The sequence below is a fragment of the Anabrus simplex genome, chromosome 1, assembly GCF_040414725.1.
Source record: "Anabrus simplex isolate iqAnaSimp1 chromosome 1, ASM4041472v1, whole genome shotgun sequence".
Taxonomy (NCBI): domain Eukaryota; kingdom Metazoa; phylum Arthropoda; class Insecta; order Orthoptera; family Tettigoniidae; genus Anabrus; species Anabrus simplex.
Window position 1 is genome coordinate 1,790,924,648 of NC_090265.1, and position 13,680 is coordinate 1,790,938,327.

At 38.6% G+C, this 13,680-nt stretch overlaps 1 protein-coding gene across 1 annotated transcript in view; it reads right to left on the reverse strand.

The window, feature by feature from the left end:
• Window positions 1-13,680, reverse strand: part of LOC136882845 (histidine ammonia-lyase) — a 116,583-nt gene that overhangs the window by 51,946 nt on the left and 50,957 nt on the right. The window contains 1 exon segment of the mRNA XM_068229767.1: window positions 3,762-3,901. Coding sequence (XP_068085868.1) covers window positions 3,762-3,901 — 140 coding nt within the window.

Below are 13,680 nucleotides of genomic sequence, written 5' to 3' on the forward strand. Positions count from 1 at the left end.
CTGGAATATATAAACAGGTAGCATCCCCATATTTTCGGCACTCTGCTTCACGTTTGCCCATGGGATTGCATTATAGCTTTCCTTGTTCATTATTCTGCCGATGAAATGTATGTTATGCACACCTCCATCTGACATACAGCCCCAAAGCATTACAGACCCACCACGGTATTTTACAGTTGGGAGTGTATTTGCCACATCATTGTCCGTACCAATTTTTCTCCATATTCTGTGGATGCTATCTGACCCAAGAAAGGTTTATTTTTGTCTCATCAGACCAGATAACATCCTTCCAGAATTCTTTCTCCTTATTTATATGCTCCTTAGTGAATGTCAGTATAAGCCGTCTGTTTTTTATACTTACACATATGGCCTTTTCCGAGGAATTCTTCCATAGTACCCATGCCGATACAGGATCCGATGGATGGTGGAGTCGCTGATCTTCTTTCCAGTTCATTCCTCTGTGAGTTGCCTCAATACTGATGCACTTAATTTGGAATCTGACTTATAAGCTGAACAACAAGCCGTTCTTTCCTTTCAGGTAAACACTTTCTCTTGGGTTTCCTTGGCATGTTCTTAATAGTGCCTTTGTATATAAATGTGTCAACCACATATTGCACCATAGAATGTGTTCTATTGACCAGCTAAATTAATAAACTTCATTGTTTGTCCGTATTGAACCAAGATTACAACTTTTATTATAATTTGGATCCACCTTATTCAATACATAATGAAAGTCCTTTAAGTGCCATTTTAAGTATAGTGTTCTTGAGCTTCATACTTAAATCTGCACTACTACCGATGTCCACCACAGATACACTAGGAAGGAGACTATCACACTTGACCAGTCGTATGCCGTCACTGAAACTTTTCTGTGCATCGCAACCAAACGGTGTTCATCATCCTGTCCATGTGTACGAATACAACTGATACACATGTTTGTTGATACCGGCACATTAATATCAAATCTTCTTGCCTGTATGTAAATAAGTATGGTTTTCACTAATGAATTGTCATTGACAAACCGTGTTTTTACCCATAATGTACATTTTATTTCACTTTTCCAATCGTTAATGTGAATATATGAGACTTAATAGGTAATGGAAGCCTGTACACATACTGTAGGTCCTCGTTCCTTTACGTTTTGATACATGTCCAACAATGCTTCGGAATCATAATCTTCCACTGACTTACAAGGTCCTCCTCAGCCATCACAAGACTTAACGTTGGCTTTATTTGTATATATATGATTTGCTCTTCATCAGAAAGCTCTGTAACTTCTTGAATATTAACACCGTAGGCATTACTAAAAGCTGCAATAATGTTGCAAGCGGCCATAACAAAGTAAAGAATCCAATGTGATCTCCTGTATGTGGCATAGCGATCAGTCGTGGAGAACTTGACCGAATAGAATAGGACTCACCGTCTCGTATACACAACTCTTGGCAGCCGTATGTAGTGGGGGACAGAGGAGAACCGAAGGAGTGGAGAGGGAAGGCGAGGTAGGGCAGCCGCTGGCTGTGAGCGCTGACGTGTGCCAGAATGTACTGTACAATTCAGGGCGCGCACCGCCAACTTTGAGCTCCCAAATTGCCCCTTAAAAAAGACCAGCGAAAAATTAGACTTCCACTACCTGTTTCAGCTTAAAAAGACCTTCACGAACATGTAAAAATCAAATCGAAATTTGCCGTCCACCTTCGTACCGTTCCCTCGTTAGATGGGGGTGAGGGTGGGGGAAGGACTGATCAAGGGATACTTATGTATATCTCAAAAACTGAAGATGTTACAGATGTGGGAATAGGTATTTAGAATCTCATTTAAAAATAAAGAAACATGTACAGTATTTATTTTTTGGACTTGAGAGAAGACTGTTTCTCAGATGTACAGTTCTATGTTGCATGGTCATCTTAGCCCCAAAAGGCAATACCACAAACATGGTTTACAAAGAATTTCTGGGGTAAATGAAACTCAATTTTTGGGTGAGTTTTTATACTTTAGGAATTTTCAGATAATGTCTTAGTACAATGCAGAGGAACGATTACTTTGATCAAATTATGAAGTCCACGTGAGCGAATCTGCAGGTAATTGCTAGTTATGTATAAAACAGAACTGTGCAGAACTAGTTAGGTATAAACCAGTATATACATCTAACTTGATGTGATATTTCTCTTCTAACTTACCATCTCTGTGCAGGCCGTGGAGGCTCTTGGAGGAGTGGCTTACACTGTCTGTAACCGTGGCACTAAGTCAGGTAGAGTGATAGCTCTATGACTCACCACCTTTGTTCCAAGGAAATTAGCTGGTATCATTTTTGGTGAAGAGGAGTGCCCATGTGTCCCTTCAAAGATGGAAATCTCGTTCCTAAAGTTTTCCACTTCCTGATGGAAAATCGAATCCAAATTCTTCTGGGTGAATCAAGCATACCTTTAATGCCTCAACGGCAGCCCTCTTTACCCATAATTTAATACCAAATCACACAAAATTTCTGAAGTTAAGTATTAAAAAGTAAGTCTACTTTGTTGTATGACTTGGACTGAGAACCAAACAGAGGTGTGCACAGCCATCCCATGACCTACAAAAGAACTAGAGCATGGCTTACGCAGGCACAATACGTTACACGATCATATTGCTTCGGCTCTGCTTCATTCCACTTATGGGTTGGAAGTAAAGCTCACTGCAGACTTGAAAGGGTTAACATCACAACAGAACAGACAATATTCTTGTATGTTTGCTTCTGAAATGTGAAAGAGGGAACTGGATCAATACTGATATGATAGTGTTAAAATGAAAGAGAATAATCAATACCATAATCACTAACCATAAACTCAGTATATCAGCCTAATTTTATATTTTAACATTTATTTATTGTATGGCTACATCACAACAACAGATTGTGATTGCTGGTAGTTGCACAGAGAGCGCTGTGGCGAGCATCGTGCGAGATGGAAGTAACCAATGTAGAGCGGCACGCATACATCAAAATAGCTGTTCTCTGGGGAGAAATGCGAGACAATGTCACAGTGAATTGGTGGAAATCCATGGGAATAATGCCGTCCCATACTGTACAGTAGCATGGTGGGTAGGAATGTTTGACAAGGGCACGTGCCAACGGGTGATCAGCAACGCTCCGGACAACCTGTCAGTGTGAGGATCTACGTGACATGTCCCGTCATCGAGCAGCTTCTGGAGGTATGGAGATGATGGATGCTACTGGATTTAGAGGGGGCAAGTGGCATCGAGAAACCCAATATCCTGCAGATTATGGACATAGAGGACTGTGAAAATGGGCTCAAATTTGTGAGTACAAGAGAAATTCAAAAGACCAGCTGAAGACGCAGAGAGGTAGACAGGCTGTTTGGGTTCAGTGAATGAACATCAAGCTGTTAGCCCATGAGCTGCACGTGCACACACACACACACACACACACACACACACACACACACACACACACACACACACACACACACACACACACGCACACACACACGCGCACACACACACACGCGCATGCACACACACACATACACCCCTCTACTAAATTGTACACAGCTGTACGAGACTACTGCAAATTGAAGGCCAGCTCACGGGCTGCCCATGCACACCTCTAGAACAAAGTGCTAATAGCTGGTAGAGTGGAAGGGGAAAGAGAAACTCTGACCATTACACATTAAATAAAATTCAGATTAGGAAAGTTTTCTAAATATAAAGTAACATCTTTTGGATTATTTACCCTCTTCTATGGTTCTTTATATTAATTGACTGACCTCTTTAGCATTACCCCATCCTGTTTCTGGACTCCACATCTGGCCCTCACCAAGGAGACCCAGTGCAAGATGTGACAATGGTGCAAGATCTCCACTGGCTCCTACTGAACCCTGTGATGGTACCAGTGATAGACATGAGCCTGTTTGTGTTCAAAGAAAGGATCAGGAATTACTGTATGAGAGAAATAAAAACCACATTAAATTATATTTATTTTACTTTCATTAGAGAAGAATAAATATGATTGAATCATTCCCAGAACTGAATACTGTATATCAAAGGAGTGTAGGAAAAAATAAGGATGTATCCCTACACTCCTTGCCCAATCTTCAGCAGACAGACCAAACTAAAAAGAAACAACAACAAAACCTAGGAAAGCTAGAAATGAGTATATTGAAAGTGTTTTGAGGGACATATTTACCTATAAAATGATACTCAAATTACTGCAATATTTCTCATTCTTGTTTACATAGTTCTTCACATATTAGTTAATATTTACCAAAAGGATTCATTTAAAATAAATTTGTAATACTTGCTTCTTCGAGCAAAAAAAAAATTATTCTTGTCTTTTCATAATTGTTTAAAATATTTACATCCCAAACAAAAATCAATCAATATCAATCAATACTGATCTGCATTTAGGGCAGTCGCCCAGGTGGCAGATTACCTATCTGTTGCTTTCCTAGCCTTTTCCTAAATGATTTGAAAGAAATTGGAAATTTATTGAACATCTCCCTTGGTAAGTTACTCCAATCCCTAACTCCCCTTCCTATAAATGAATATTTGCCCCAGTTTAGCCTCTTGAATTCTAACTTTATCTTCATATTGTGATCTTTCCTACTTTTATAAACGCCATTCAAACTTATTCATCTACTAATGTCATTCCACGCCATCTCTCCGCTGACAGCTTGGAACATACCACTTAGTTGAGCAGCTCTTCTTCTTTCTCTCAATTCTTCCCAACCCAAACATTGCAACATTTTTGTAACGCTACTCTTTTGTCGGAAATCACCCAGAACAAATCGAGCTGCTTTTCTTTGGATTTTTTCCAGTTCTTGAATCAGGTAATCCTGGTGAGGGTCCCACACATTGGAACCATACTCCAGTTGGGGCCTTACCAGAGACTTATATGCCCTCTCCTTTACATCCTTACTACAACCCCTAAAGACTCTCATGACCATGTGCAGAGATCTGCATCCTTTATTTACAATCCCTTTTATGTGATTACCCCAATGAAGATCTTTCCTTATATTAACACCTAGATACTTATAATGATCCCCAAAAGGAACTTTCACCCCATCAATGCAGTAATTAAAACTGAGAGGACTTTTCCTATTTGTGAAACTCACAACCTGACTTTTAACCCCGTTTATCAACATACCATTGCCTGCTGTCCATCTCACAACATTTTCGAGGTAACATTGCAGTTGCTCACAATCTTGTAACTTATTTATCACTCTATAGAGAATAACATCATCCGCAAAAAGCCTTACCTCCAATTCCACTCCTTTACTCATATCATTTATAAATATATAAGAAAACAAAGGTCCGATAATACTGCCTCGAGGAATTCCCCTCTTAATTATTACAGGGTCAGATAAAGCTTCACCTCCTCTAATTCTCTGAGATCTATTTTCTAGAAATATAGCAACCCATTCAGTCACTCTTTTGTCTAGTCCAATTGCACTCATTTTTGCCAGTAGTCTCCCATGATCCACCCTATCAAATGCTTTAGACAGGTCAATCGCGATACAGTCCATTTGACCTCCAGAATCCAAGATATCTGCTATATCTTGCTGGAATCCTACAAGTTGAGCTTCAGTGGAATAACCTTTCCTAAAACCGAATTGCCTTCTATCGAACCAGTTATTAATTTCACAAACAGGTCTAATATAATCAGAAAGAATGCCTTCCCAAAGCTTACATATAATGCATGTCAAACTTACTGGCCTGTAATTTTCAGCTTTATGTCTATCACCCTTTCCTTTATACACAGGGGCTACTATAGCAACTCTCCATTCATCTGGTATAGCTCCTCCGACCAAACAATAATCAAATAAGTACTTCAGATATGGTACTATATCCCAACCCATTGTCTTTAGTATATCCCCAGAAATCTGATCAATTCCAGCCGCTTTTCTAGTTTTCAACTTTTGTATCTTATTGTAAATGTCATTGTTATCATATGTAAATTTTATTACTTCTTTGGCCTTAGTCTCCTCCTCTATCTTGACATTATCCTTGTAACCAACAATCTTTACATACTGCTGACTGAATACTTCTGCCTTTTGAAGATCCTCACATACACACTCCCCTTGTTCATCAATTATTCCTTGAATGTCCTTCTTGGAACCTGTTTCTGCCGTAAAATACCTATACATACCCTTCCATTTTTCACTAAAATTTGTATGCCTGCCAATTATGCTTGCCATCATGTTATCCTTAGCTGCCTTCTTTGCTAGATTCAATTTTCTAGTAAGTTCCTTCAATTTCTCCTTACTTCCACAGCCGTTTCTATTTCTTTCCAGTCTGCACCTCCTTCTTAGTCTCTTTATTTCTCTATTATAATAAGGTGGGTCTTTACCATTCCTTACCACCCTTAATGGTACAAACCTGTTTTCGCATTCCTCAACAATTTCTTTAAACCCATCCCAGAGTCTGTTTACATTTTTATTTACCGTTTTCCACCGATCATAGTTACTTTTTAGAAACTGCCTCATGCCTGCTTTATCAGCCATATGGTACTGCCTAACAGTCCTACTTTCAAGACCTTCCTTTCTATCACATTTATTTTTGACTACAACAAAAACAGCTTCATGATCACTAATACCATCTATTACTTCCGTTTCTCTATAGAGCTCATCTGGTTTTTATCAGCACCACGTCCAGGATATTTTTCCCTCTGGTTGGTTCCATCACTTTCTGAATCAGCTGTCTTTCCCATATTAACTTATTTGCCATTTGTTGGTCATGCTTCCTGTCGTTCACATTTCCTTCCCAATTGACAGCTGGCAAATTCAGATCTCCCACTACGATCACATTTCTTTCCATGTTGTTTCCCACATAGCTGACTATCCTATCAAATATATTTCAACTAAAGTTAAGCTGTGAAAGAGTCCACATGAAGCCTATTCCAAATCATAAATAAATAGTTAATAAACAACCATTCACATACAAAGATTTCAAAATATTTGCCGTAATCAGTACTGTCAATGCTGATTAGTGCATTGGTAAGACTGATGACATGCATAACCATAAGTAATTCCTACAGTTGTATGCTAGAAGTAGGGCTGGGCAGACAGGAACAGTGAGCTGTTCCAAAACATTAGGAGCTTGAGGTGGAGTGTTTCGGTATACTGTGCCGGCACACGACATACGGAACTATAACTATATCCGTAGAGATAACTACCTGAGGCAACATGGCATGCTCCGCTTGAAAAGGAAAGTGCCTGTAGCAGACATGCTACAGTATGTGTAGTTATGGGCAGTGTAAAGCTGGAAGGAATGTGAAGGAACGGTCAGAACAGCGAAATTCGAACCAAATAATCATGTTTAAAGGCAACTTTTAGGTTACGATTTTGCAGTCAATATGAAATACGTGTATCACAATTACAACAACCGTACAAGTGTTTGAAAGTAACTGTTTCAAGGATATTTTCACCAATTGAAATGTATTGGCCTGTATTGTAATTAGGGCCATGCATCTTGGTGGGTGTATTATTTACCAACTGATGAGCCCAACTTAGTATACTGGGGCAAAACGCTGGCAATCAGGAATGAGTTAGCTGGAAAATTTATAATGTCCAATAATGGACCATTTATATTGGTATTATAAATTTATTCATTCAGGACAAATATTTCAGATTCTCTATGGGAATCAACATCTATATCATCTAATGGCCAAGCAGGCATCAATGTTTGGTAGAGAGACAAAGTCTCTCATAGTGCATTGGCACTGCCAGTGGCTCCAAGTAACCTACACAGTGGCCTCCACAGTATGCACTAGCCATGCGTTTTGGTAGGTGTGCTAGGTACCAACTGACGACCCCAACTTAGCACACTGGGGCAAAACGCTGGCAACCAGGAATGACTTAGCTGGAAAATTTATAATATCCAATAACAGACCATTATATTGGTATTATAAATTTACTCATTTGGGACAAATATTTCAGGTTCCTTATGGGAAACAACTTCTTTATCAACATACCACTTAGTCGAGCAGCTTGTCTCCTTTCTCCCAAGTCCTCCCAGACCAAACTTTGCAACATTTTGGTAATGCTGCTTTTTTGTCGGAAATCACCCAGAACAAATCAAGCTGCTCTTTGGATTTTTTCCAGAAGTAATCCTGGTGAGGGTCCCATATACTGAAAACATACTCTAGTTGGGGTCTTACGAGAGAATTATATGCTCTCTCCTTTACGTCCTTGCCACAACCCCTAAATACCCTGATAACCATATGCAGAGAGCTGTACCCTTTATTTACAATCATATTTATGTGATTACCCCAATGAAGATCTTTCCTTATATTAACACCTAGGTACGTACAATAATCCCCAAAAGGAACTTTTACCTCATCAATGCAGTAATTTAAACTGAGAGGACTTTTCCTATTTGTGAAACTCACAACCTGACTACCTTTCTTTCTGAAGCGATCAATATTTTGTTTCATGTATAGAATGCATTGCATGATATATACTCGTAGATACAGTACACACACACTGACATGCCAAAAGTCATGCAATAGCAGTATTTAAAGGTAATATGATGAAACCCATAGAACAAGTCATATAATTCCCTTATTTGGGTAGTGTAACTACTTCTGATATCAGGTCCTTTTCAGAAACCATGAAAAGAATAGTGGTAGCAAAACAAGACTTCCAAAATAAGAAAAACTTATTGCTAAACAACCATTTCAGTTTGGAGACCAGAAAATCATTTCTCAAGAATTTTGTTTGGAGTTTGCTACTGTATGGATGCGAAACCTGGACATTAGGGAAACAGGAAGAAACAATACTTGAGGCTACAGAAATGTTGTTTTAGAGAAGAATTACAAAAACAAGTTGGATGGAGATAAAAACAAATTACCTTGTTTTAAGGAATGCAAAAGGGGATTGCTCATTTTTTTTTTTTTTCATGAACACAATAAAGAAGAGGAAAACAAAGTTCCTTGGACATGTACTGAGACATGACTCTCTTCTCCGAACCATCATTGAAGGTAAAGTACTGGAAAAGAGGACCAGGGGACGACCAAGGATGTCATATATCAGGAATTGGCGGGTGGTTCATACAGCAAGATGAAGAGGCTAGAAGAAGGTTGTCAGATGTGCTTATAGCGACAAAGCATTGTATTTAGTAGATGATCATGATGATGATGATGATAAAACCAAGATTTGTGTCCACATCCAGGATGGAAGGTCAGGTTGGTTCGAAATGAAAAGAGGAGTCCAGCGAGAAAGTTGTCTTTCACCACTCCTCTTTGTAATCATAATGGATGAAGTCCTAAAACAAGTTAAAAGAAAGGACCCAACAACTAATGCCCTGATTTTTGCAATGATGTATTGGTCTGCAGTGAGACAGAAGCACAAGTACAAGCTAGACGAGGAGGCTTTTAGAACCTTAGGTCTTAAAATCAGCAAAACCAAGACAGTTGGCTTGGTGATGAGTAGAAACTCTACAACTTTTCATCTAAGAATTGGAGATGAGGAGATGGATATTGTATAAAACTTCCAGTACGTAGGTAGTGTTCTGTCTTCAGACAATACCATACCGGTACATCAGGAGATTAGCTACAGAATACAGAAAGCTTCTACCAAATACAGTAGAGGTAATGTTTGTGAATTTTTTGGTGTTATTTATGCGTTTGCAGTAAGTTAACATAAGTAAATACAGGGTCTTTTTTTTAGTTGGCTCCGCAGCACCACTCAGAGCAATATATCTCTCGGCAAATGAGTCACCCGGCTATTGCCTTCCGTGCGTGTTCCCCTGACACACGGAGAAAGCCATAAAAAAGACCCTGTAGTAGCGTGTGTCATTCCTTTCTATCTCCTCTCAACATGAGTGGAAAGATATGTGCTGTGTTTGGCTGCAATAACTAAAAAGTGCAGAAGGATTCGCTGTCTTTCTTCCGTTTCCCTCGTGACAAGAAAATGTAAGTAAATATTGTGTTTGCATATATATTCTTCCAGTGACAAAGGGATTTTTATAGTACTTCCTAAACTTCTGACCTGTGTGACACACATTTTAACTGGCTTAAAACAGAATAAACTTATTTTATTGTACAGTGCAGCAGTTAACCTTCAATACTGATGTGTTGTTGCAGGTGTGATCTGTGGGTTTTGAAATGTCAGAGAATTGATTTGGATACGGTGTACAAGGAAGAAGGGACGATGGATGTATGTTCAGTCCTTAGCCCGAAGGCTGGTTGTATCCTCAACAGCTCCGCCATCAGCTGTCATATATGGCCTAGCCATCACTGAAGAGGAACGCTAGGGAAATGAAGAGGGAGGTAGTTTCCCGTTGCTTTCCTCACTGAGCCAGAAGTTGCTAATACATATCAGTCTGCCAAGCCCACTAAAATGCATGCATCATCCGACCCTATGAGCAACATTTCTACATCATTCATAACAGGGACTAGCTGCATAAGGAATGGTATTACCATCATCGCTCATACCTCAGTCACTTTCATATTGTCAAAGCCAAGGATAAGATAGAGACAGATCAATAAAAGTAACAACATTGCTCTAGCCCATACCAGAAGACATAGTGCACTGTAAGCACTAGGTCCCACCAGCAAAGGCATGAAGGGACAATACGCTTGTATGAAAACTATAAGATCTGTTCAGATCATTTCCAGGCCAGCGACTTTAGAAATCCCCGACTATACAGCCAATGGTATGTTATATTTTTACTCTAATTGTACATAAATATTCCTCAAAACATAACTATCGACAACATTTTCATGCTTTCTTTCTTTTACCCCTCTTCTCAGATTAAAGACGGGATCTGAGCCTTTGGCTTGTTGGAGTTAATTATTGAAATAAATATCTATCTATCTATTTGTACCAAGACAGAATCTCCCAAAAGTTAAAATGTCAATTGCCACCGCCCCTTCCAAAAGAGAAAAAAAAGGATGATGGAACATCAGCATCAGCTGAAAATATTCATGTAGTATCACCAGCTATTCTGCCAGATACAAGACTCCCTAAACAGAATAAGTCAGTATCCACTCCTGAAAGAGAAACTGCGTAAAGCTCAAAAAATTATCTCTAAAAGAAATGCTTTGGTTTCTAAATTAAAGGTCCAAGTTGCTCATCTGCAGAATAATAAAGTTAAATTGGAATCTAACAATAAAAGTTCAGGCAGGTATGCTAAAGCAAAAAAACAAATGCATAAGTGAAGGATCAAGCCCTTTCTCAGAAGTGCATTTCACATCTTGATTACATGTCTAATTTCACTCTTTAAATAACAACCTGTTAAATAATTCTTCTTTCATTTATCCAGAATAGGTATCCAGTCTTGGGGAGATAGTGGGTTCGAACCCCACTGTCGGCAGCCCTGAAGATGGTTTTCCATGGTTTTCCATTTTCACACAAGGCATATGTTGGGACTGTGCCTTAATTAAGGCCATGGACACTTCCTTTCCACTCCTAGCCCTTTCCTGTCCATCGTCGCCGTAAGACCTATCTGTGTCAGCGCAACGTAAAGCAATTTGCAAAAAAAAAAAAAAAAAAAAAAAAAAAATAAATCCAGAACTGCTTCAGCAACTTGGAAGTTAGTATCTTAATAACACTTTCTTCCTAGGCGTAATTTATTTATCCATTTCAGTATATGAATTTCCATTGATATTTGAATTTAGCGTGACTTTCCAGGTCACACCACTAGGAGGGCCACTTGCGAATTGTTTCCCATTTTAACAAGGCTAAATGCGGAAGTGTTGTGTTAAATTAATAAATTAATTAATAAATTTCATTGTTTGTCCGTATTGAATCAAGATTACAACTTTTATTATAATTTGGATCCACCTTATTCAATACATAAAAACTGTTGTTTAGATGAAATTACAACATATATTTCAATCAGAACTAGTTTTGACGCCCATTTGCATCATCATCAGCTGATATAGGTTCTTGGAAAAATTGGCAATAAGATAAGTTTATCTACGTCAAATTGAACACAATTTAAAACCATATTAACAACCTAAAACTGTGTTACGATTATACTGTCTCAAAGTCCATATTTTCTACAAGTCCGAGTCTTGCGAGTCATAAATCTTAAATAAAAACATATGCAAACTGGTTTGCTCACTAATAAAATAACGTGGATTTAAAAGAACAACAACTTAAAAATAAAATAGTCTTGAAGAAACATTAGCTTAATTTATCACACTTCTTAAAACGCGACGTAGGATCGTATTAAAATACTTCAATAAAATCTTCAGAGTCGCTTTAATGAAGCTATCCTAGTGAGGTGGAAGGGAGAAATCGGTCCTGTAAGACGTTAACAAGTACAATGTTCCCAGTTCAATGCGGACCTGTAATAAACTATCACTTAACTGAAGAGGCAATATATAAAATTACATCTTATAACTTAAATGTTTTTACGTGACTCACCTCAAAAGATCGCTGTCCATGCGAAGCACAATGAAGCCTAGCGAGCAGTGTTGTGATAGTAATCAAGTGTCCAAGGTTGGTCGGGACCGAAGGGGGGAAATAGGGCAAAGCGGGAGGAGCAACTGAGGAGTGGCAACTTGTTGGAGCTCCGGAGGGCGTGGTCGTAAAAAGCAACTAGTAAAGCTATTACGCATAGTATGAAACACCGTCCTATTGACTGGGATATGTATATTTTTAAAAAACTCAATAAGGAAATTAAAAAAAATATTTGATTTTTCAGAAATTTCATTTAAATTAAGGTTTGGATTATAGCAACCCTCTGTAACATCCAGCAAACTTCCATTTCCTAAGCTCTCCAAGATCTCAATGTCCTGTTCTATAGATGTGAATTTATGCTTTAGATCATGTACATGCTGGCCTACCGTGGAAAATCTGTTATATTTTATGGCATTAGTATGTTCCGTGTATCTAATTTTAAAACTTCATCCTGTTTGACCCAGATATGTGCACCCACAGTCGTTACATTTAAATCTATACACACCCGATTTGGAATATGGGTTCGATCTATTAACTGAGGCTGAAGTGTGCAATACAACTGTATTATTATTATTATCAGTACAAAACGAAACCTTAACATTATGTTTCTTGAAAATATTAGTAAACTTATATATATCCTTATTATAAGTAAATATTGCGAACGCCATTTGATTAGGCTTGTCTTTGGGTACCTGAACTTGTTGATGATACGTTCAATAAAGCAGTCACTAAAACCATTAGCCTTAGCCATTGAACGGATTGTATTGAGTTCTTTATTCAAATTAGCTTTTGTCATGGGGATCCTAAAAGTCCGTTCTACTAAACTATTGTATGTAGAGTTTTTTTGACTCCGTGGGTGTTCTGAGTCTTGTCTAATCGTGACTGCCGTTTGTGTAGGCTTTCTAAAACTACTATAAGCAAAAGATGAATCCGATCTGTTGATTTTTAAGTCAAGAAAATTAATTGATTCATTACTTTCTGACTCCAAAGTAAATTTAATCTGTGGGTCAATGTTATTAAGTACATCTAGAGTAGCCGTTGCATTGATGATGATGAGGAGGAGGAGTTGGTGATGCTTCTGTACCATGATATCTAGCTAGTTGCTTTACGTCGCACCGACACAAATACGTCTTATGGCGACAATGGGACAGGAAAGGGCTAGGAGTGGATAGGAGTGGATAGGAAGCAGCCATGGCCTTAATTAAGGTACAGCCCCAGCATTTTCCTGGTGTGAAAATGGGAAACAACGGAAAACCACTTTCAGAGCTTCCGACAG